General features: G+C 36.9%; 1 protein-coding gene across 14 annotated transcripts in view; it reads right to left on the bottom strand.

The window, feature by feature from the left end:
* Positions 1 to 25,344, bottom strand: part of CACNA1C (calcium voltage-gated channel subunit alpha1 C) — a 498,259-nt gene that overhangs the window by 421,185 nt on the left and 51,730 nt on the right. For all 14 annotated transcript variants that reach the window (XM_074826113.1, XM_074826100.1, XM_074826102.1 and 11 more), the window contains exon 2: positions 2,593 to 2,915. In XM_074826113.1, the coding sequence (XP_074682214.1) occupies positions 2,593 to 2,915 (323 nt within the window). The remainder of the gene's footprint in view (positions 1 to 2,592; positions 2,916 to 25,344) is intronic.

The following is a 25,344-nucleotide window of genomic DNA, read 5'->3' on the forward strand; positions in this document are numbered from 1 at the left end:
ACCAGTACTCTGGAGAGGAATGAAGAGAAGGATAGGACAGGGAGAATGCCAAATATAACCTGTGCCACAGAGTGCATTTGAGCATGAATTTATCTACCAAATGTCAACGCAGCATGTATGTTTTTGGTCAGCAGGTTTTAGCAGGAAAGAACTGGAGATTGGGATGTGCAGCAGGCTGAACTGCAAGATATACACAAATCCCAGGCACCTGACCACTGTGTATGCTCAGATATGTTCTACATTTCACATATGGAAGAGTCAAAGGGTTCCAAACTTTCCAGACTACCAAGCTTAAACCTATGAATAATAGGAGATGTATGATAACATGGAGAAAGAAGAGCAGATCACGGTAGGTAGATTACATGTGAAATCAGCAGAACTTCTCAGATACCTCAGGCTGTATACGTAGTTTTTACTGCATAAAGACCTGAATTTCCACAGGCTTTCCTTTTCTTAATCACTTTTTCCTTAGACTTTTTGTTTTTGACAGGATTATTATCTATTAATTTATCACTGTTTATGCATATTTAGACTTTTTGTTTTTGACAGGATTATTATCTATTAACGTATCACTGTTTATGCATATTTTATTTTACTACTATTCTCGCTTAACACTGTAAAAATAAAATGGTATAAAATCTACAAATACACTGTACACATAGCAGAAAATTAAATACACAGCTAAATCTTTGCAAAATAAGCTAATTACTTAATTTCACTTTTTCTTATATGTAATTACACCTTCAGGCTCTCGACACTATAATGTTTGGGTAAGAAACACCACAGAAGTACCATTTGGTATTCATTTAATATCTATTATGCTTAGACTTTAGCAGTTCAGCAAATTAAGCTAAGCTTTTCTCAGTAGTTTTTAGCAATTAGGAAAAGTCAGAGTACAGAATAAAATTAAATCTTATCACAATCCTTTGATATTGTAACTTGACATTGAAGTGTTTCGCATTTATAAGTACTAGGTGTCTAAAGAGAAGTTGTGATGGAAAAAAAATGCTTCCATCAACTCACCTAAAACCAAACAAAACCAAAAAACACAAGCATCAGCATCTTTGGATTGCTTTAATTGCATTGTTTGGTCCTCTCTTGATCTCAGCAGTGTTGTATCCTGTTTTACAACACATCATTCCCATCACTCATTGTTGATCTTATTCATTTATCAAATGCCACCCTGTGCTCTTTCTGTAAAGACATGTGGTTACTGGGATGCTTGCAAGTAAACCAATATTCAGCTTCAACCTGTTAGTCATCATCCATCATCTTATGCTTAAAGTATCAGAGCTATGCCAGAAGGGATAAAAAGTAGCAAACAATCAGGAGGATTAAAAATTAGCATCTGAAGAAGAAAGGAATAAGCAGGCAGGTAGTTTAAGGACATCTAAGAATTGACAGGATCATTTTTACAAGTTCTTCATCTGAAAAATATGTCCATGTCAGCAAGACCTAATATACTCATATTCTGTTTTCATCTTTCTAACATCCCACCAGACCCCCAATGGAATGATATTATCACGTTGTCTTAAATGCCATCATTCATTTTTTATCATATTAACTACTGCCAAGTTCTGTACTGCCTTCTCTTGACATGCTTATCTATCCTTAACAACGTGCTTTTTCTTTTGTATTTACTGAAGAACCCCATTAGCTTGTGTTTTACTGACAATTACTGTTCAGGGTTAGTTTTGATTTCTCTCTGGGGAGGCGAGGGAGGTGTATTTTATTTCAGTTTGTGTTTCACAAGAAATTCTTGAATTCTAGCTTGTGCTGATCAGACTTGGGTGACTAAAAAGGCTTTGCTGACTTTCCAGGGAAGCAGCACTGACCCTTACATTCTGCAGCTCTGTGTCAGTGGTTATCATCTATCATCTGTGACACAGTCTGTCTCTTGTTCAGACTACTAGATCTGGCCCTTTACTGCATTTGTACATGTTGCAGGATTAACTGTCACTCTTTTTCCCTGCTTCTAGATAACCAGTATCTCTTACCATACACTAGTGAGCCTTATTAGTTTAAGTGGAATTCCAATATGATTAACAGACCTTACCCCTGTTTCAGGGTCTTATTGCATACATTTGGGGTTTTTTCTCCTCCTTTTTGTCCCATTCTTCTCTCCATACTGTAGAAAGTGTGATACCAAGTGTTTAACAGAAAAACATGTGATTCAAAGTACCAGAGCTGCTTAACTAGTGGCACCTCTTTAAGTGCCTGCAAAAAAGAAGGGAAAGCCAGCAGCTGCTGTCAATCCCATAGAGTCAGTTCAATTCTGGCCTCAGACATCTTGCATATGTACCATCGATTTCAGCCTGGGCCACATGTTTTTAAAAGAGCAGAATTCAACCCCTAACCTTTACCATTTAAACACCGAGTGGGTTCTTCCACAAGGGTATAGTTAAGGCTTCAGTCCTGAATGTTTTTTTCCCAGCATAAGTGATCTCAGTTAAGACATCAAAACCTATTCATGTACTTTACGTTCCCAGTGGTGCCTTTCAACTTAATGTATTGATTTCTTCACACTTATGAATAGCGCCTGATGCATGCAAACAATTTGCTGTTTTCCAAATGAGAACATCAAAAAGGATATTTCCATTCGACGATGCTGATGCATGCCCTCCGGATGGGATTTTTCAGTGTTAAACACAGCAGTGCCCGGGGAGGACGTGTAGCTGTGGTGGTACCCTGTTTTTTCTGTTTCCCATACTGCTGCCGTTTTCTCTGTGTGGAGCTAGCTGTGGATATTGTTGCATTGCCAGCACTACCCATCAGTTTGGCTTGTCTGGCAGCATCAATTGCAGCTTGCCAGGACAGAGCTGCCCCTGGAGTAGGGATATGCTCTGGGGCAAGCCCTGCAGCTGCATTGGCATTCATGTTGGCATGAGCTGGACGGGGACTCCCATAGTTGGAACCTGTGAAAGGAAAAAAAACACCCAGATACTTGTGAAGACACTTTATGAACAGTAGAAAAGAGAAATAGTGTTTTTAAAAATCTTAAGTATCAGTAAAATCAAGAGCTAAAGTTGTGTAGGGTATCCACTTACTACCACCTTGTTCCTCCAATTCAAACTCTTTATTTTAAAGTAATACTACTATGCAATCATTTCTCTTGGAACAGTCTCCCAACAAGACCCAACAGACACTGAGCTGTTAGAAGTATCTCCAATCAATACAATCTCCAGGGTTTCACAGGAAGGAACCTGTCCTTCTTTTCCTTTTTTACCCACACATTTTGCAAGTTGGATTGTTTGAAAGCTAAAAGATGAGGCTAGTTCTCATCACTTTATCACACAGACATGTGGCACTATGCTATTTAGTACATGGCAAAGCACCCAAATGAGATTCCCAAGTCTTACCACAAAAATCCTTATGTTTTCTAGATTACCTCAAGGTAAAGTGAAACTTTAACAATGAGCTTAATTCTCTTTGCAAACAGTACATATGTATAAGCCTAAGAACAACCTGATTAAGAAGGTACACTGAAGCAGAAACCGGAACACAAATGCAGGGCTCACGGCTTTTGTGCTCTATAGAATGCTGCACAGATAGTTTAAGCCAACCAACATACATTTAGAAACTGGAACTGATTCCTTACCCTGATAAGCTGATTTTAAGATAGATGAACTATTGAAATCAATGGAGTAACACTTACTTTAAAAGCATGTATTAAGAATGCTAATCCCAAGTTTTGCACCTCTTTTAGCCAAAACTGAGGGAGTACATGCTTTTGCCCAATCATAACAATAGAATATGTACATCAGGTGACACATGGCTGATATTTAGGTCTTAACACTACAAAAGAAAATGAAAGTCACCCTTCCAAGCTAGTGCAATTATTCCATCGCTTCAATAAAGACACCTAAGTCACATGTGCCTCTTCAGTGAGGCTTTTTCAGTGACACAAATTAAAACTTCAATCACTTCAAAAGGAGTGAATCTTCAAACTTCAAGACAGATTCCCTTACTCTGGAGTACGCTTCAATTGAGCTGTGTGAGAACTTGTGAAAGATTAACTGAACTTTGCCACAGACGCTTCACAGATGAAAACATAAGCCATGTTAGAAAAGTGCCACATAAAATCTACACAAAGTCACAACAGCAAACTGTAATCAGGAAGAATGTTTTATTTAGATATGTCCTGTATAAGATTTAAGAGACTACTTATCTTTGTTGTGGACTTGTGGACCTGTGGCCCATATGTTCAGATACAGGTAAAAGGAAGGCCAAATGGTCTACAGAGCTTATTCCTTCACAGGCTATGAAATCAGAGTTGTGTTTCCAAACACTGCAACTCAAGAGATTGTATTTTCCCTTACATCTGATCAGCAGCGACAAAATGCTTCACAAAAAGTGTACATGCAAGGGGCAGAGAGTAGAAACCCAGTAAGAGTTAGATCACCTTTTATTTTAAAGCAAGCACAAAGTCTACTATTGACCATGTTCCAATTTAGAAATATACAGAACATACAGATACAGAATACACATACAGAAATACGATGTTACTAAATAGGTCAGACGGGGTCCTATAGGCTACTGGACAAAGCAAACAGAAGACCATGTGACACTCTGTTTTCCTTAAAATACCAGATGAAAGACATTCAAAACCAGAGAACTGGCAAACTATTCTTGAACAGAAATAATTACCCAAGATGCATATTTCATAGCTGGATGTGCAGTGCCAAGATACCACAGCAATGACTGCACTACAAATGAATTAAAGCAGGTAGAATAAATACAATTACTCTGACACAGAGAGTGCAACAGGATATGCCTCTACCTAGAAAGCATGCAAGATTTTTAAATTCTTCTCACTGAATCGCAAGAAAGGACATGATAGAGTCAGATGTTATTTTATGTCAGGCATTGCCATAAGATTTCCAGGCTGTTATAGTTTCATTGCATAGCAAGAAAATCTAGAGCTTGTCTTTGCTCACTGAAAAACCTCCTAGTTACAAACCAGCCAAAGGAAGCTGGTGAGTAATATGACTCTCATATGTGAAAGGGAAAGCTGAAAGAAACAAGAAATGGGAAACAGTTAATTCATATCCCTCAGATTTTGAAACTGAAGAAAAAGAGCTTTCAGAATCACACAGGCTAAGCAGATTTCCTCGATGAAACAGGCAATCAACTGGCAGACAAACTTAGTTAGTTTTCTAAGACTAAGCAAATTGTACACAGCACTACTCATGGGATACATATTTATTTTCAGCATAGTTCCAGATGCAGTTTTTGACCTCCCTAGCCTGAGGCATGCTGGAAAGAAAAATAAATGGAAAATTACTCTAATTATTCTCTAACTTCAGTTCTTCTTTAATACTGACCCATTAGAGTGGATAAGAAAGATGTTTGTGTTTTCCAGTAAAAGCAAACTTGCTGATCCATCGCCACCGTGTTCTTATCATGCTGACTAGACCATGCGGTCCTGAAAATAAACAGCTGCTGCATCTTAATGAAGATTTTTCTGCAATTTGGGAATGTGTCAAGCTTTTTCAATATTATTGCTTATTAGTTAGGTTTCACATGAGGATTCAAGTCGATGCATTTTGACTTTGATGTGCCAGCAAAGTTAAGGATAGAACTTCTGGTGGTTTCATTGTTTTTGCTTCGACCATGATCACCAGTCCCCATAATAAAGTGTTTTGTCTCAAATTAATTTCAAAAGATGAGTCAGTAATGAGAGATTTATATTAACAAATATTACAGATATCGATTTCTGATAAGGATCTGTCTGGTTTATGAAGCTCAAAGGCTGCAGACTCTATCTGTACTAAATAACTAATGGCAGTGACAAATTACTTGATCTATGGCTTACAGAAATAAGCTTAAGTTAAAGAGTGAAGCTCACACAACTTCACAGAAAGTACATTCAAGAGCTGAGCAAAATATTTTTAAAGATAGCACAACCAAAATTTCAGGGAGAATTAAATTCTACCCTATAATCTAAATTCTTAGTGCTAATTCCTAGGAAGTAAGCAGAACACAATTCATATTGAACTTGTGAGGCCCCATGTTAAATTTCACCTATGGCACTCATTTCTCCCCCACCACAAAACTTTGCTGTAACCTGAGAGCTGCAGTTACTGGACTTGCTATTTTCATTTTGCAATGTAGCAGTTAAAATAATTCACTTGATTTCCCCTCCACAAATAGTTTCACGATACCTAAATCCCTTTAATCATATTTGTTTATACTGTTATTAAGCTGGAAGTTGACCAGAACTGGGAAATGGAGATTCAGCCCCCACCCAAATGCAGTAACTCCCTAAGCACTGTGATCCACAGCATCAGCACCCTGCTAATCCCTACCACCCTTTAGCAAGAATTTGTACTGTTGACTATGTCCAGCTGGTGCACAAAACTCCTCTCGAGTACTTCTGTGCTATGGATCATGAGTTTAAGCATTTGAATAGTAATTAAACAGAAAAGTCCTCATAAGTGAACAAATATGATTACAAAGTCTTTGGGGAGAGACTTTCATTTCTGCAAAAATGCAAAGTTGCAGAACAGCTTCAAATGCAGAAACAACAGAAATACAGGTCTCAAAAATCAGAGATAAGTCAGAAAAGTAACAGTTAAAGTTGCTACTCAACAGGAAATGAACCATGTTGCACAGAATACCTGACATTGTAAGTTTACAACTAAGTCACCCAAATGGTCATCACCAAAACCACTAATATACAGTGATGACCATTAATACCTTTATAGGTGCTATTTGCATTCTAATAACATCTGTCATGCCACCTATTAACTATCTCAAAAGCATCATTAAAAAAAAAACAACTAAGTGACCATTCTGTATGCAAAGTGGACAAGTTAATGACACAATGGAATTGCAACTTCTGTTTCTTGACTTCATCTAGTTAGCCACACATTTATTTTAGAGGAATTTGTGCTTAGATTAATTCTTTAAATGAAAATAGATCTATGCTGATGTGGAGTGCCACCATTCTTTTTTTCCATCACTTTAAAAACATCAGAATCCAAAAAATGTAAACCTTGAAACTGTGTTGCACAAGTGTATTTTTCCCCAAAGCAGATAAGAGATGGGTACAGTAAAAGACAAAACTGGTTAAATCATAATGTCTTAACTGAACACTGAAGGTAAGCAAACAGAAGGTAGGAAACTGGTCACATTACTAAGATCATGTGTAAGACCAATACAAGCACACAGGAAAAAAGTTATAAAAGACTGAAGTGAGAGGTGCCTAACAAGAAACATGAAGAATAACACACACACACAAAAGTCAGTGTATGAAATCATCTGTTAATAAGAGGAAGAATGTGGAAAACATTGATCCATTAACCAATGGAAAAAGGGGAGCATTTGATAGATGAGTGTAAGAAGGCTTAAGTGTTACATGACATTTTTGCCTCAATTTTTACTAAAGAAAAATCCATCAATAGCAGGTGACTAGCACAATTAATCCCCAAAACAGATATCATTTCCAACTAGAAAAGGGAAACAGCAAGTTAGAAAGTACTTAGATAATGTTCATGGTTTCAGCTACTTAGGTACCACACCCTAGAATATTCTAGAATATTTAAAGAGCTTTCTGAAGTAATGTCAAAACTGTTAGCTGCTGGTTTGAACTCATAAAACACAGGAGAGACCTCAGAGGACTCCTTCCAGAACTGGGTAACAGAATTCACAGGCAAGATCGAAGCAGTAGGTGCCATGTCTCCTGACTTTATTAATTGTTTTATGAGGTCTTGTATGACAATTTCACAAGGATGATAGGGATATATGAGCAAGAAAAAAAACATTATGAGTATGAAACCAGTGGATGCCTGAGAGCAGTTATCACTGGTACAACTGCCTAAATTGAAGGACGTGTCATATGGAGATATCTGAGTAACTGTCCTGGATCCGATTCTGTTCAGTGTTTTCATTAATGATCTGGATGATGAAATGGTGAATGGTGTTATTAAACAAGCAGGTAATATGACACTGGGAGGTAAAGCAAATACACTGAAGGACAGAATTTGAATTCAAAATGAACTTCATGAATTGGAGAAAAAGTCTTTAAAATAGAATGGAGTTCAGCAGGGACAAATGCAAAGTATTTAAGCAAAATGAATCATCTGCCAAAGTTATTTTCAAAAAAGCCTTGGGGGTTATACTGGATCCCCAACAGAACAGAAGTTGATATTGTCATACTGCCTTCTTCCCACAAAATGCAGTCATTGCAATGTAGTATATAAACAGGGATAAAAATCTACGTAGCACTACAAGTAATTCTCTTCAGCTCAGCACTGGCAGGGCTTCAGCTGAAATACACTGGGCAATTTCAGGTTCTCTACTTCAGGAAAGATGTGGCTCAGTTCAGGCTGCCCAGAAGAGAACAAGAAGGTCAACCAAAGGCCCAGAAAACTTGACCTATGATGCAAAGTGACAGAAATGGGGATGCCAAAACTTGGACTACTGCTCCTGAGGATGTGAGAGGGAGGAGGGCGTAACAGTCTTTAAGTGTGTGTGTATATATAAAATACATATACAATAATACATATAAATATATAAACATATAAATATATATACATACATATATATGGTTTTAATATTTATTTCTAGATGTGTGTGTGTGTATTTTATTTCAAAGAACAGAATGGCAATATCTATCACCATACTCACACAGTAAACAAGCAGAAGAAATGGCTTTTGCCATAAGAAAAATTCAGGATGTACCTTAGGAAAACACTTTCTAACTGTAGTGACAATGAGGCACACTTATTGACTTCGGGGATTGGTGGCAGTACCTCCCACACTCTAAGTCTTTTAGACCAGGCCAGAAAAACATTTCTGCAGAATCACATACATGAGGTAAGATTTATAGTGAGAAGTAGTTTCTTTTGTTAGTCTAAAGCAAGTTTGACCTGAAGGAAGGCCTTTGCACAGAAAGCTTATGTATTTCTTCCATCACTTAATACATCAAAAGAGATCCCTCCAAGTAAACCCTGCTTCACTCAGACCTTTAGATCATCACAGCATGTTGTGAGACTTCTACATGCATGCTCATCAGTTCATGGGGGGGAAGGTGAAGGCCCTCAGTCGACTGACCTGGAACAATATTTCTTTGGTTTTAAAACCTCACTCTGAAAATATTTTTTTTTAGAAGTCTTTCGGTATCTCAGGACAATAAGAACCAGCCATATACAAAGTTTAAAATCTTGAGTGAAATGAACACACTTATTTGTATGAGAAAACAGTCTTTTCTGCAAATCTTTATTAAATTTTCAGTTGACATCCCTGGAAATTTCCCTTAGTGAATGAATGCAGGGCTGCACACACATAAAACTCACTTTCTTTAAAGCATGATTTGGATGTTTTTCCTTATTTGCCTTTTTAAAAAAAAAAAAAAAAGTTGACAAGACATTAATTCTCAGAGCTAACTGCTAAAGTGACATTTTTTTTCCAAAGTGAAGGTTTTTCTGGAGGTAATTTGTAAGCAGAGATAGGAGTTATAATGAAAGCTGGATTGCAACCTAACTATGGCTTTTTCTATAACTACATTTATAATATACACATAAACTTTTAAACATCATGTCAGACTAAAACTCAGTGTGTAGTTGTTAGCCCAGATAAGAGAGTTAAAGAATTTTTCCTGTAAATTGTTTTGGGGCTTCAGAACACACAGATAAAATATACATGATTTAAGACAGTTCATTTGCCATAGTTGAGACTAAACATTTTTTAAAATCTAAACAAAAAATCCTATTCAAGAACCATGCTTCATTTCCAACTAGAGCTTTGTTTTTCTTTACCTCCCCCCTCCAGAGGTTTTTCTGCTGATGCCATTAACATAAGATGATGCAATGAGGTACTAGCAATGTGAAAAAACAAGTCCATTTCAATGAAGAGAGCAAGTGCACAGGCTTCAAGTATTGAATGCCTCCAAGTTAAATATTTATGCTTGAAAATTAACTACTGACACTACATGGTAAATTATCGTACCTTTGCCAACACTATTTAGATTTTGAATTTTCTGAGAAAGGGACATACTTTTATTCTATATTGGTAGAACATCCAGCAAAATGGATTCCTGGCTCATGAATAAGGCACAAGAAGAATGCAAGCAATAATAATTCCATATCAACACTGGAAGAAATCATGGGACAACTCTTCCCTTAAAATCACCACATATACACTTCTCTCCATGCAAAAATATCTTATTTCAAAGTTTGCTGGAAACCCATTGCTTCATGATAACTTCTTTCCTCCATATGCACTATCTTAGACATGCAAAAGATCTAGGCATCGAGATACAAATTTCTAACAATTCCCTTACTTTTCTGTTTGAAAATACTATGGCTTTCAATGAACACAATTCAGGTGTTTGGGGTAGGGCTTCTTTTTGCTTTGAGGCTTCTTTTTTTTTTTTTTTTTTTTGAAGTGGGGGGTGTCTGCGTTGCATTGTTGGGGTTTTCCTTAATAAAAGACATAATCCTGTACTTGTAGTAAAAGCAAATTATATTCTTATTTGCTGACAAATTTGGTTTTTTACAGCTCAGTCTACAATAACATAGTTATGTTGTGATAATGCAGTCTCCCACAGAACGCAAAGCACAAAGGCATTTCTAACAGTAAATGGCATATAAATTAAAAGCCAAGGTTCCTCACTTGAGACCGTTTTAGATGCACATCTCACGGTATTGTGGATTAATACATCTTTTTAAAGTATTTTAGGGTACCTATCAATACAAAACCTTTGCAGTAACATGCATACACACCATGGTGAGTTTCTTGGAACAACATGCTTCTTGGACAAACTCCAGCCACAGATCGTCAAATGGAGGCACCAAGAGAGAGTTTTCTTGCTTAAATATATATTTTTGCACCATTCATCTAAATTAATGTTACCATCATTAAGGATCCTGGGATCAAGCACATCTTTGGTAAAATTTCCTTGACTTCAGCAAAATTCCTCTGGAGATTAACTGGAATTCAATAGATTTGATTTTTCTGACAAACTTGTCAACTTAACTGCACATTATTTTCTTATTGGTGAATGATTACTCTTCACTTTGAGTAACCTAAGTGTAACTTCTTTACAGGAATTAAGCTCTTACAGATTTAAAATAATCTTTACTGTATTAGATGGTCTTCAGATTCTCTCTCTCCTGAGAACACAGAGTGGGATAGAAATAAATACACAAACCTGTTAATGTGATTTGCCTCACCCTACCCAAGCAATTTTAAAACAGGGATCTTTTCTAAGCTCCCTCTATAGTCAGTGCAGAGCACAATTTCTTCCATTTTTAAGACAGATGTCTGAAATACAAGTGAAACCAGCGCTGGAAGTTCCAATCTCTCTTCAGATTGTACTGAAGTAAACTAAAACATAAGTTTAATTGCACATCAAATTTAAGTGCATTAAATGAGATTAAATGACTCCCACTTATGTGTGGGGAGTACATTCATGCACATGTGTTTGTGCACAAGGTACAGAGCAACTCTGTAGCTGCTTTCTCTAGCTGCTTTCGGCCCAACACATGACAAAATTTGGAAAATATGTACAAATGTATGATATCTAAATAATTCAAAGCCTGCAATTGCAATGATTCTTCATCCTAGAACAATCAATCACAATTCTTCCACAACTCATAGTATTCTCAGTCCAGAAATAGCAGTCTGTTCCCAGTTACATCAGGTAGATGATGACTAAAAAGAACAGAGATGTCTTTATAGGTCTGTGTCTGAGTTACAGACAATAGGAATTTCAATAAAGACAGACACACACACAAAACAACAAAGGAAAACAAAAAAACCCTTTAGCATCCAGATCTAAGTGGAGGTCAGCCCTGATAAACAATACACAGTGCAAATTCTTACAGGCTGAGTTTTTTTGCTTCCTCTTGCTGTTTACAGGGTCAGGGTTCAGCTGCACAAGTCCAGACAGCAGGCAGAGTTTGTTGGAAAGAACTTAGCAAGTGTATAAAAGGAGAGTGTCTATCTAAGCTACCAATACAAGCCCTAAGTACTCTCTGCCAGCCTTCCCTCACAGTGGTGATGTGGGTATCAGGAAGCCATTCATCCACATAATCACACAATAATGTAGGTTGAAAGGGACCTCTGAAGGTCATCTGGTCCACATTCCTCCTCCTTTTTAGCTCCCTTATTCAAAGTGGTCAAATTTCATCAACCCCCTTGGCTATCCAGCACCATACTTTGCACCACTACTACTATGAGTCCATGGGTACGGTTGCAAGAACTGACCGCAGTAAGCACCAAAATCAAAGGTTCATTCGGGTACTGGGCATACAACTTGAGAGAATAGTATATACCTAATTTTAAGAGGTACCTACTATCTTACACTTTCTGAAAAACAGACATTTATAAGTGTCTGTAAATTATATCATTAGCACCCACACAAAACAGTCACCTAAAAACTATTTGTTGCTTCTCAGAAAGGCAAAACTTAGAATTTATTTTAAATTGCATTTACCTAATTTTAGATTATGCATGCAATATCCTAATAAATTAAAGATGCACTCCCTTCTTTAAATGCAAGCAGTTTCAAAGGAAAAGGTATTAAAAAATGTTTCAAGTGTCAAAACTGACTTTGATTTCAGCTATTAATCTTAGTGTTCTAAAAACCACATTTTTCTATTTTTAAAATTATTTTTTCCCCTGCTGCTTGGAGTAAAACCAACAAAACATCAGAAAAAGCAACTGAAGAGGAAAGTTTTGAAACAGACTGGGCAAAAAATTCTACCAAATCCTAAGAATTAAGCAAGCAAAAATAGGTAAGTTTGGGTTTTCTCCTAATTTCAGTCATCTAACTAATGTTATCTTCTTTTTGAATAATTTTAGACAAAATAGAAGTATTCAAACAGGAGGGCTCTTTGTAACTTGGCACCATTAAGGTGCTAGAAAGACATCATGCAAAAAATAGCAAAATTTGAACTGAGAGAAGAAAAAAAATGCTGCCTCAGTCCAATCCATCTATTTCCTTTCATCCACAGAATCTCAAGAGGATGCTCCATATGCAACGTGCTCTGCAAAGCAAGAAGGAAGCCCTTGCACACCTCCATTAAAACAAACCCACAGAAAATTACTAACTGCATGAATATAAACCATGCTATACAAAGGAAAACTGGCTTGTTTCAATTTCAGGGTGATATTAAAAGGCAAATTGGAAAAAAAAAAAACCACAACAAACAAAAAACAAAAAACCAAACAACAAAACCAGAACATACTTTTACTCAAACTAGACGTTTGTGATCTAGAGGCACTGCAGCATTAACAGATTTAGAGTCATACTTTTATAGTCACTTTGCATAGAAGAAAATCATTCTACTGAGTTGTTTGGTATCTAAAGTAGTATGTTCTCTCTCTAACATGCAGACTTTTCTCTAACATTGTTTTTTATTTACTGGCATCCTCTTGGAGAACATTCCAAGTCTGAATATTAAGCATGTGTAATACCCAAATGCAAAACCAAGCACTCTTGACTTGCTCTGCTAAATAAGGCACTAAATCAGAAGATTGCAACAGTGCAAAAAGGGGTGGGGGGTGGAAGGGAATATAATAAAAGGTTGGAAAAATTAACAAGAGGCAGTCTTTGTAAGCACCTGTATGAGAAAAAACAGCATCTGGCTTACATCTTAGGTTGAACACTGCAACATGTAGCCCTGAAATAGTTCTTATGTCACTGGCTGTGACTGGTTAACAAACATTGTTAACTAGCTTCTCTGTGACCTTTTCTGCAGCAGATACAGACAAATGTTTGAGACAGTCTTTATAGATTCTTTCTAAAAATAAAAAATCCTGCTTATATAAAAGCAGATTCATTGATCATCACTGAATTTACATGTACCAGAGCAAAGGTAGCAAGAAGAGATGCACATCAGGTTTGCAAAGCACTTGCTTAGAATTCAGTGGGCAATATTTTACCACTGCCATTGAGTTAGTGCTATAGTCACAGCTCCAGCTCTGTCCTTCTAGTAGTTTTAAGATCACAGGGCGACGGTGAAAGCTGCTTTTGTGTTCCTTTCTTGGGGTTCTGCACTTTGGAGGATCAGCATCACAAAAGAGGCAAAAAATTTCCTACAAACCATTTACTCTGATAGCATCTGAACACTGGTCAAAAGATTCTGCATTTCTACTGCTCATTAGGAAGGAGGAAAAAAAACCAACAAACAAACAACAAAAAACCCACAGACAAAAAGCCAAAACATCCAGCCTATTTACAAGGAGTAAGCATCTCTCATTAACTCTGGAGCTTTCCATCGATATTGTGCCCTCCCTGTTTGGAGGCAGAGCACACATGCAAGTTAACTCCTCTTTCATGACTGAGCTACTTTGTCCTGAGAGACAGTTGGCCTGCTCTAATGGTCAGAGCGAACCAACACACAGTCAACATGGACCTCAGTGAGTTTCAACATACGTTTGAGCCTAAAAAGTCCAGGAACCATTGCTGTACAGAGCATTACTATGCAACACAACAGCTCAGGCCTTAGTTCTAGAATCCACACCTCAAAAAGATTAATAAAATAAAGACCTGAGAAAAAGAGGTACAAAAAAATATGGAGTGGGATAATACCTTCCAATGAGAGACTAAAGATATCTAAATCATTTAGTCTTATATAAGAGAGAGTTAAAAAAATATTGATCAGAATTTATCAGCATGAGCATGCAGAAGATTTTTGACACCACATGACCCTTTCAACTAACTGGAATAACCCTTATGCGATTAAATATTTGGTAGCTGTAACTAAGCAAACTCAGATGTCTAATAACAAATGCATTGCTAACAACGAGGAGGCCTAACCAGTGGAAAACTTAACTGTGAAATGTGACGGGTCACTTCCACTTCATCTCCCCAGGTCAGGCCTGGGTATTTTTCTAGTGTCCCTTTTCGTGCTCAAATAGCCGGATTCAGAAACTGCTGGGTGAGATTCTTCAGCTTGGCAGATGTCCTCAAAAATCTATTATCCACAGTCAGCCCAAGGACAGTAGGAAACACAAAGCTATTATGATATTTAAAATACATCAGCTGGAAATTTCTCTGTAAAATGGTATGTTTTACAACATATTGAGGCCAGTAGTGTGATAAATGCAACATTTTCAGACATAGACTGGGCATCCCCATTGTTGTCCTTATTTCAACTTATTTGCAGCACAATAGCTTAATCAGCAAAGTGGTGTTACAAAACCAGTTATGTTATTTTAAGTAAATTACTCCCACTTAAATCTATACATTTCCTGAAACACTCTCTTGTCTCAAGTTTTGAGTCATTGTATCGTTACCAGGCACCGGCAATAAAAGAGCATTCAAAAGCAAATGGTGAAATGATGACAGAAAGCATCATAGACAACCCTATGCAAAATTACAGAGTAGCTTTCCATAGAGGTATAGCATATGTTTGTGATTTCTACAGAAAGTTTAAACTGGAAGTCACTGATGGGAAATACTACATTTTTAAAGTTGTTATTTCATCACCAATTCTGCTTACTTCCTATTTTCAAAATTCAATTTTCAAATTTGAGTTCAAAAAGTATAATTATTTTATCAGCACCTCAAAAGAAGGGCATGTATCACTTTGAACTGGTCTACTCCATAGCAGATGACAATTTCTGTGAGCAGAATTTCTTGTTGGTGCTCCTCAGGAAGCTATAATAGTTGCTTCACACATCGTAGCCGCCGTAGCCCAGCCTTTCTTCCAGGACACAGCAGGTGTTCTGTCACTATATAGCCCATGCAAAGGGCAGCACGATAGAGTCAAGGCTATAAATGCTGGGAAAAGAGGCTCTGAAGATATAATAGGATGATACGTAAAGACTTCACATCCCTGCTTACGGCAGTGAGAGGAAGAAATTTGAAAAGATACATGTTCTCTCAGATAATATAGTATTATAAAGATATAAAGAAAGTGTGTGTGCCACCCTTTATGTACAATGACAAAAACTTGCCCTGACAAGACGTGTTAACCTTTTCTCCTGATGTCACCAGAATGAAATACCTTTCTATTCCTCCTCTGGCTGCATCCTGGAGGGACAAAGGCCCTCCCTCTGGTTGAAATCACATATCCAGCACTTGGTACTCTAGGCTCTGGCAGGCAGAAGCCTATTAGCCAGCACACCCAAAGTTGAACAAAGTTGCCAAGTTAACAAGACCAAATCAATTTTTACACCTCAATTTATCTTCTCTTTGGGACCCTGTTACTATATAAGTTTACAATTATTCCAAAATGGCACTTCCAAAACAGGCATGCTGTATTTGTTCACCCAAAAGCACAAAACACACAAACCAAAGAGTTACTGCAGAATGTTCTCTCTACATTGCTATTGCCTAACTATTAATCTTTCCTTGTAAATTTTGTACATTCCAGCCAGCCTGGCTAACCACACTCACTAGCTAGGAGAAGCAGATTGAACTGATTACAGCATGGTTTCTCTGATGGTCCGTTTTCTGGCATGCTTGCCATCCCTCTCTGACAATGCCTGGAAAGCCCCATCTCCTTCCCAAAGCTACCTATTTTGCATTCACAGTATTCACTGGTACTAAACATAGTCTTGGGAAAAATTAATTGTTCTCACCCCAGATGGAGATGGGGATACTCCTTAAGAAGCAGCTTCCCTGAATTTCCAACAGGGATTTTTCCTGAGTTATTGTCTTTCTTGTTATATATTTCTTTAAAAATTTATTTTATTTAATGGCATACATTCAGGCAGGAAGTATACATTTAATGTATTTGCATTCACACAGATCACCTGAAAGATAGGTGGCTTACTAAAACTTATTATAGGCACATAACTCCTTTCCTCACACTACAGTTTTATTGTTGACAACCAAAATTAGAAATCAACACACATGCAGAAGGTGGAATTCATTTCGCTAGTCCTAGCAATCTAAAATCTAACATCTAGTCTAAATTAGTCATCAAAGCTTTATCTACATAGCCAAGGCACAGTTAAGTACCTCCAAAAAAGCAGTCCATACCACCTATTTTAGATATCTATAATGTTCTGTAGTCATGGCTGCCTTCCTCTCTGCTGACTACACATGAACTCCAGATGATTAGCTTCAACTACACAATTTAAACACCTACAGTGAGGTAAAATGAAATCTATGCCAAATGATTAGTTTTACTATATGAAGAATGACAATCTGAAAACAGACCATTTAATACTATTCTGTTTCTTTCCAAATCTTTCATAACACAGCTAGATCCTTCCAATCACAGTCACTTAGGCATTCTGGTCCACTAAGCAAATTATACTTTTGCCTATATATATACACAACCGTGTAGGCACAGTGCAACTGCAGACATCTCTGAGACATTCTAATGGTTCCAGAGCGTAGATAATTTTTTTCCAACTATTTGAAAACAGAAATAAATATGCCCCATGATACACACACTGGAAGGATGGCAGATAAAACTAGAAATGCCTGTGTATCTAGGTTGCTATTCAAACCCTGGTGGTGCCTACTGATAAGTATGTGTAGAGTTGGGAGGAAGAAAGGCATAATTCCTCTTATCCATTAGCACGAAGTACACTGTGTGCGCACCACATACTATCATGTGCAGTCCCCAGAGAGATACCAGACAGCAATCCCCTTTTCTATCAGATTCACATTTGATCATAGTAACATCTACATTCAAGAGAAGCACACTTCATCTCTGCAACTTACATCCATCTCTGCAACTTACATCCAAGAGTGAAACCACACACCCCCCTGATGATGAAGTATGTGGTTCAAAATTCATACCAAGATCTCTGCACTGACTCCTCACAAACCTGTGGATCTCTGACCAAACCCACCTGATCACTTGTTTCCAGTTACCTAAGATATTGGTCTCCTTCCATAACCATTACATGTCTTAACTATAAAACTGCTGATCACCAGAGAAAGATTATACGTACAAAGAATAGAATCCTCTTTACTTATTAATATACAGCACTCACTTGCCAAAGTTAAGACTACTCAGAATACTTAGTATTAGGGCTGAAGGTAGATGACCCGGTCCTGGCCTGGGTAACTGAACAGGACATGGAAAACTACTGGATATGACATGAGAAATTACCAGACCTGACAACAGAGTGAGAAGCTGACAAGAGTTACAGGCAGCATTGTGAGGAATGGCCAGATTTTACACACAGTTAAGGGGGAGTTGAGTCAGAGATTACCATACTTCACAGTTAGTTGAAAGGAAATACTGGAGTCCTGTTGGGGAGTATTACAAGGCAAACAGTACCCAGGTAATTGTGTCAGTAATGCCAAATAAAGCCAGATTAATGAGCACCAGTATCAGAAACACCAAATTTGGGCATGAATGTAGAAAAGCTGGGACCAGTGGGGGAAAAAAGTAACTGGGGTGCGTTGTTTTTTCTGGAGAAGACTGGACAGAGAAAGGGGGCACAAAGGCAGAGAAAAGGAGAGTCAGCAGAACTGAAAAGGGATAATGCAAATAATGGGACAACAGTTGTATGGGGGTACCCATCAGGAGACCCGCACTTGATGACCACAGCTGGACCAGTACAACAAACCAACCTGTTGCTCTGACCATACCACAAGATTCAAACATGCTTGTGCAGTCAGGAGGAGCAGGGCAGGAGTTGCTCTCCCTGGTTTGCACCCAAACAGATGGATCAAGCATCCCAGTATTGACATGTCTGTTACAGGCTTGATAACATCAGTAACTACACACCATTTCATAACACTCATCATCTTAAAATTAAATGCCATATTAATCCCTTTGCCTGTACCTCCCCAAGTAATATCTTCACATAAGCACACACAAAATAGTTAATGAAGAAAATTAATTTTCCAAGCCTATTGACCTGGCATGTTGGGAAGAGCAATAAAGTTTTTAACACTGGAAGATGTTCATACTACAAGGATCATAAGCATGTAAACAAATAAGAACATAGGTAGATAACTTCAGAGAAAACATTTCTTTGCCAGTCTTTCAAAAGGAAAGAAATACAGCCTTTGTGGAGGTATGACGGACTTTCTAGAAGTCTACATCCTAACACAGAAATAAATTAAAATACAGTCTGATCCTCTAAATGTCCATACTCTAGTCTTTACATTAATCTCCCAAATAGCACCTGACAATCTGTCAAATCTCTCTGTTCTGTGTTTTGTAGCTGCAGAATCAGGTTTAGATACTTTCTATGGCTGTTATTAAAACAACTAGCTACATGAACTACAGGTTTAAATCCTAAGATGACAAGTGGGGCTTTCCATTTTCTACAGTAATTCTACCTTTAAATAATAATTTAAAATAGTATTTCAACACTGACATAGGGAGACAAGTAATAAAATTCACCAATATATTAAGCCATCTGGATGAGCTTACATCATATTCTTTTTGAAGTATCTAAACACTGCTGATATGTGCTATAAGAATAAATCTCCTGCTCTCTGATATTTGACTCTATATAGGGTTTCCCAATCTATATTTCTTGTACGTAATGCATCCTCTGGCCTTACAGCATGCAGGCCAAAGGCCTTAGCAACATTCAGTCAAACCTAGCTCTGTATTCTATGCACTAATGTTGTCCATGGAAAGTCACCTTAAAGCACATCATACAAAATCTCAAAAATGCATACCCCAAAATAAAAGTAAAAAGTGTTCTGCTGAAGTAAGAGAAAAATCGAGGCAACCAGCAAAGTTCTGAACAAGAATACTAAGTACTAGAAAAATAAATGGAAAACTGCTAACCCATATATACCATAGAATTCAAACAAAAACTTATCTCAATACAAGCTTTGCATTAAGACAGCAGTATGTATGTTCTAGTCAAACATCTGTTGACAGAAATACCCTTAAGTTGTGTAACTCACAAATCAAAAGCACTTAAGAAGATATCTAAGCATAATGTTCATAGGAAGCAACAGAAGTTGCACGATCAGCATTAAAATATTTTTGCAATGTTTTGTTGAATTATTCGTATTTTAAGATGTGATCCCTTTTAAAGTGCTTCAGGTTTGACTATGTGCCAAGATACTTTCCTGGAGATTCTGCCAAGCACCTGTAGAGCTCCTTGCTTAAGTTTTCTGAAGCTTGATATCTGACCTTTTTTTTTTTTAATTTTATTTTAAAACACTTTAGCTGTTTTTAGGAACTGCCAACAACAAGTACCTCTAGTTATTTTTTGACTGACTTCCTGGCATGCATAACAGCTTTTATCACTGCATGCAAATTAGGACACAAGCTTTCATCTCTTATGATCTTTCTTGACACCCTTTGCCTTAAATCAGATAAAAGCCTTCAAGTCATGTTCATCTTAATCTTTCACTCTCTGCTTTTATTTCTGACTTTTGCTATAATGGCCAAATTGACAAGAGATACTCTCTTTATTCCAGTCACCACTATGCCATTGCATTTGCTTTCAAATCCAAAATAAAAATTAGACTATAACTCTTTTGGGTCATAATGTAAATTTTAAAAATTTAAAAAAAAAAAAAAAAAGAATGAAGCTTCAATATAGTCCCTCATGAACTTCCCATGAATTTTGCTTTCCCCCATTTCTGATTTAAGCAATAATCGTCATTACATTTAACAAATAACAAACAACTCTCTTCAAAGAAAACTGCAGAGAAATGTGTTTCAGAGTTCAGCAGAGTGTACTGCTACGTACAAGACTACCACATCCCAAATACCTGCTAACAAACATGTAACAGTCACAGGATTCATGCAATTGAGCCAAAACCAGTGAGAATTTGACAAATAAAAGATAGTTATAATAAGCCATTCACTGATCTAAGAATTCAGTTTTGACACTGCCTGCACCAAATCTATCTGATCTCTGCAAATCTCAGTTTTTTCACTTAAAATTTTCATCTAGGTGAAAGTGATGTAAAAATTTCATAGAATCCACTCCTGCCTGTTGCCCTTGAATACAGTCATACAAAAGTTCCATTCAAACCACAATTAAACCTCATCACATTCAATTTTCACTCTATAAATGCATTGTACTTCTCTCTAAAGACACTAATTCAAATTTAAATTACACCTGAAAACACTCTGTGCATCTATACAATTTATAAATGAGGAATAGTAAGTGATTTAAGTATCATATGGGACTTTCAGCACACAGGTGAAGCTTTTCTCCCTACACATAAGTCTATTTGTTTACAAGTCGAGGAAGTAATGAATACTATGGATTTCCTCTGTTTTCTTAATGGCATTTGGGCTTATCTGACTTAATTTGCTAACTTTGCTGTCAATGTGTTAAATTCATCACAAGGAAAACAGACCACTTCATACTTAACTAAATCTAAACTTCTAATATTTACATATAAGGTCTGCATGGAAAACGCTCTTTTGTGAACTATATGAAAGCTACAAGATAAAAAACGCAGCGAAGTTTGGCATTGCATATCAGTCTTAACTTTCAGCTTTCTGATATTTGTCAATCTGTATCAGACTTAAACATAAAGTTCAACATAAATACACTATGCGGTGTATTTAAGTGCAATAATTAATTTTTCCTCTATCTTCAACAAACATCAGTTTTAATTCCTGAATTCACCTGGATTCCAGTGCTTTGTGCACAGTCCATTATTGCGTTTCTGTATCTAACAGAATAAATCTCCAGCTATATCATACAAGTTTCAAGAGACACCGGTATTCTTTTTGTGTATTTAAAAGATTATTTCATCTGACAAAAAATGCTGGAGGAACATCTGATGTATCAAAAATACATATTAAATTTCAAAAACTTGTCTTAAGGAATCTTAAGCAGTCTTACATCTAGCCAGCCATATATTAAAGAATGGAAGTCTTTTTTTCTCCTTTGGAATAAAGAATACGAAATCTGATCAGCAACATGAATTTGTTCCTACAGTGCCTTTAGGAAGAAATGTTGAGTTAATTACTCAATTAGAGCATATTTACTTTGTAATTATAATGTCATGTTCAGTCATATTTAATTGTTTTTTCCAAAATACCCAAAGGCAACCATCCGCATCATGGGCTAAAAACCTGAAAAATTTAATATAAATAACAATATCATTTAGAGAAGCATATTTTAAACATTTGATAAAGCATCCTTTAAGGTTAGATGGATCTCAGACAATATTTTCCTTAAAACAATTAACTCCTAAGATTTATGTACAAGACACATAGAGCTCCCATGGGATTAGCCAGAATTTCTAGTCTCATTTCTGGGTCTGGTTTGAAAACCATTAAGTCTCCAGTCACCCTTAAGAATTACTTTATTTTAATCTTCTCTCTTTTATCAAAGCAGCAAGTTTTTCCTCCCTCTTAACTGTGCTAAGTTAGATGGTGCCCAGCTCAGGAGACTGATGAATCTTGTGGATTTCTTTTATTTCCTTATAGGTACCAGGTTAAATAATCTTTTTTTTTTTTTCTTTTTCTCCACAGACAAGGCTTTAACTCATGCTCTGATAACTCCTCCCAGCTGTTGAAGGAGATTCAACTTGCTGGTCTCTTTTCATGGATTCTGAATGTTTTGCCTGATGAGACAGCCACTGAGATTTAGAATTTAATATCTGGGACTGAAAAAAACACACACACAAAGGAAAAAAGGAAAATTACAGAAGTCCCCTACAAATCCAGACTTAGCATTCTTATATAAACTTCTAACATCCCATAGAACATCCATTAACAATTATCTCAATTTTGTTTAGTCAGTAAGGGTAAAGGAATCTAAATTAAAGTTAGGACCCCCATCCTCCTTGGATTCAAGCCCTATAGTCATCACTTCCATGGTGATTTTATGTGTGGGTATATATATCCCAACAGTAAGTAATTAGATTCAGCTAAATGTTTGTAAATTATAGCAGGATTCATCTATTGACCTGATATGTTAACATGTATTGGAATATTAAAGTGAGCTACTCATAGACTTCTACTACCTCATGTGTCAAGAACCTTACATGTTCTCTGTCTCTAGCCACAATTCTGCGTGAAAACTATTGTAGCACAGTGCAGGAAAACAACCCACTTACAAACTCCGTGTGTTTATCAGAGCAATTGAGACTCCAGGCTTGTCTCACATCACCTATAAGCTATGATAAGATTTCAAAAAAAACAAGTTACTCTGAAACTGGTGTGAAGCATTGAGGCAAAAGTCCCTCAAGTCCTCCATCTGATGGAAGCCCACGAATGGCCACTATATGTCTAATTAAACACAGAAACGTGTTTGCAATTTAGCTATTGGCTGACATATGTAAATTAGCTCTCCATCTTAAGATATAGATTTAAATATACAGAGTAGATAGTAGGAAAAATGTGTTGTGTCTTTTTTTTTGTTTTTTACCATGAGGGTAGTTAAATACTGCAACGGGCTGCCCAGTGAGTTTGTAGAAGCTCTGTCCTTGGAGACATTCAAGATTTAACTGAACATGGCCCTGAGCAACTTCACCCAAGTAGACCAGTTTTGAGCAGGGTGTTGAACTACCTGACCTCTGCAGGTCCCTATCCTACATTATGATTTTATTTAACCCCCACTCCTTAGAAATGCAATTCTTTGCAGTGAAACCAGTACCAGTGAGACCAGTGTCTCCCAGAACTATCCTTTCTGGGAAAGATGCCTGGGAAGGTGACATACAGAGCAGATCAGCTTCGAAATCATCATCAGTGGGCTCCCCTCAATCTAAGCTTCTCCTGAGCATGAACCATGGTAATAAAGTCAGCTGTAGATCACAATAATTCAACCCTGATATGTGGACAACTGCCAATATGGCAAAATAAAGACAAAATGTGATTCCGTCAAATTTTCTGTCACCTTCTAAGACAGATATTAGTATTTTCTCCTTCCCTCCCTCCCCCACCCCGGACTGTCAAATTCAACAATCCAAACCATACAATCTCTAATGTTATATTTAGGTTTCTGGGAGATATTCAGCAAGCTCTTTTGTTCTGGAAATCTCTATACACAGTAAAGAGACACCTGTGACTCTTCCAGTTAAAAGAGAGCTACCCTGAATCCTTCTTAATGAAGTTTATATAATGAAGTTCTTAATGAAGTTTATACCACTCTCATCACTATGTCCCATCCATGAAAACTGACAGAAACTCTTTCAAGGACTCTCTCAGACAAAGATTTATATATACTATTGACTACACCTTGATTTATTCCACAACAACCTTGCAATAGCAACAGGTGCTCTTGTGATCATATAACTTCACCACTGTATTTCAGAGCTCCCAGCAGGACCACTCTACCACCTAAAACTACACGTGCTTTCTGGCAGAAGCACCATAAGCCCACCACCATGCTCTTTGCACAGAAGGCTGACTGTGACTTCCTCTCCCATAAGAAAGAAAGGGAAGGATGAGGAAAAAAAATACTCAAGTAGCTTAAATCACAACAATGGTTTTACTCCAATAAAGTTAAAATTATCTAAAAATGATTTTTTTTTTGAACTTCCATTGGTAAAATTACAAGAAAAAAAGGCAATTTTATGTTAAGTAATAGATGAACTATGTCAAAAGGAAAAGTATTCAGTGGTAACCTATATGTCTGAATGCTTAATATTGTCTTTTTTCTTGAAATTAGTGATGCCAAAATGCAGTAGTAAACATTTTAATTAATATACTTTCTCTCAAATTCATCTCATCCCCATTATCTAAACAAAAACCAGTGTTTCAGATAAATGATTGACTCAAAAAATATATTGGGTTTGTCTACAGTCTTAAAAAAAAAGATAGGCAATTGTATCATTTAATAACATTAAGGTTTGTAAAGCATATATCTGCCAATGGCAAAAGCTTTCTTCAGTGTTGATCTGATTTGTTGGTTTCAATAATTTAAGAGAGACATTTACTGCACAGAGTCACATCTGTTATGGTGGTTGATAGACAATAAATTTAGAGAACACATTTGCTCAGATCTTGTATTTGTTGTTCCTGAACTTCAGTTTGTCTGTTCCTTGAATTAATTCCCAGAAAGGGTTAAACAAGACAGTTTCTAACTAGTCAAACAGCCATGATGTCTATTCACACATGTGCACACACACACCGGCAAAAAGTAAATTTAAGAGTGATGGCCATTCAGATGAATCCTATTTTAAGCATGGATGTAGACTCATTTTCCACAAAATTGAAAGAAAGTAAGCCAACTCTAAGCATACATGACAATATTGCTGTTATATGACATGTTCTCTAAAGTGTTTTGAGAAAACAAACCAAAAATATAAGGACAAAGAATTCAAAGTAAATATTTCAGTAGGATAAATTAATTCCACATTGAAAGGGTGGGTCACATCTGCTGCAGTGATTTACACATATGTAGCCCCAAAAACATACTTGATCGCAGAGCTGAGATGCAATCAAGAGTGGGTTCATAAGGGTGTCTTGGCTGCAGAGAGTGCACCAACTAGGTCTTCACAAGTAAGTGTTTGTGATGGCAGAAACTCACAGA

This window comes from Strix aluco, chromosome 5 (genome assembly GCF_031877795.1).
Source record: "Strix aluco isolate bStrAlu1 chromosome 5, bStrAlu1.hap1, whole genome shotgun sequence".
Lineage (NCBI taxonomy): Eukaryota > Metazoa > Chordata > Aves > Strigiformes > Strigidae > Strix > Strix aluco.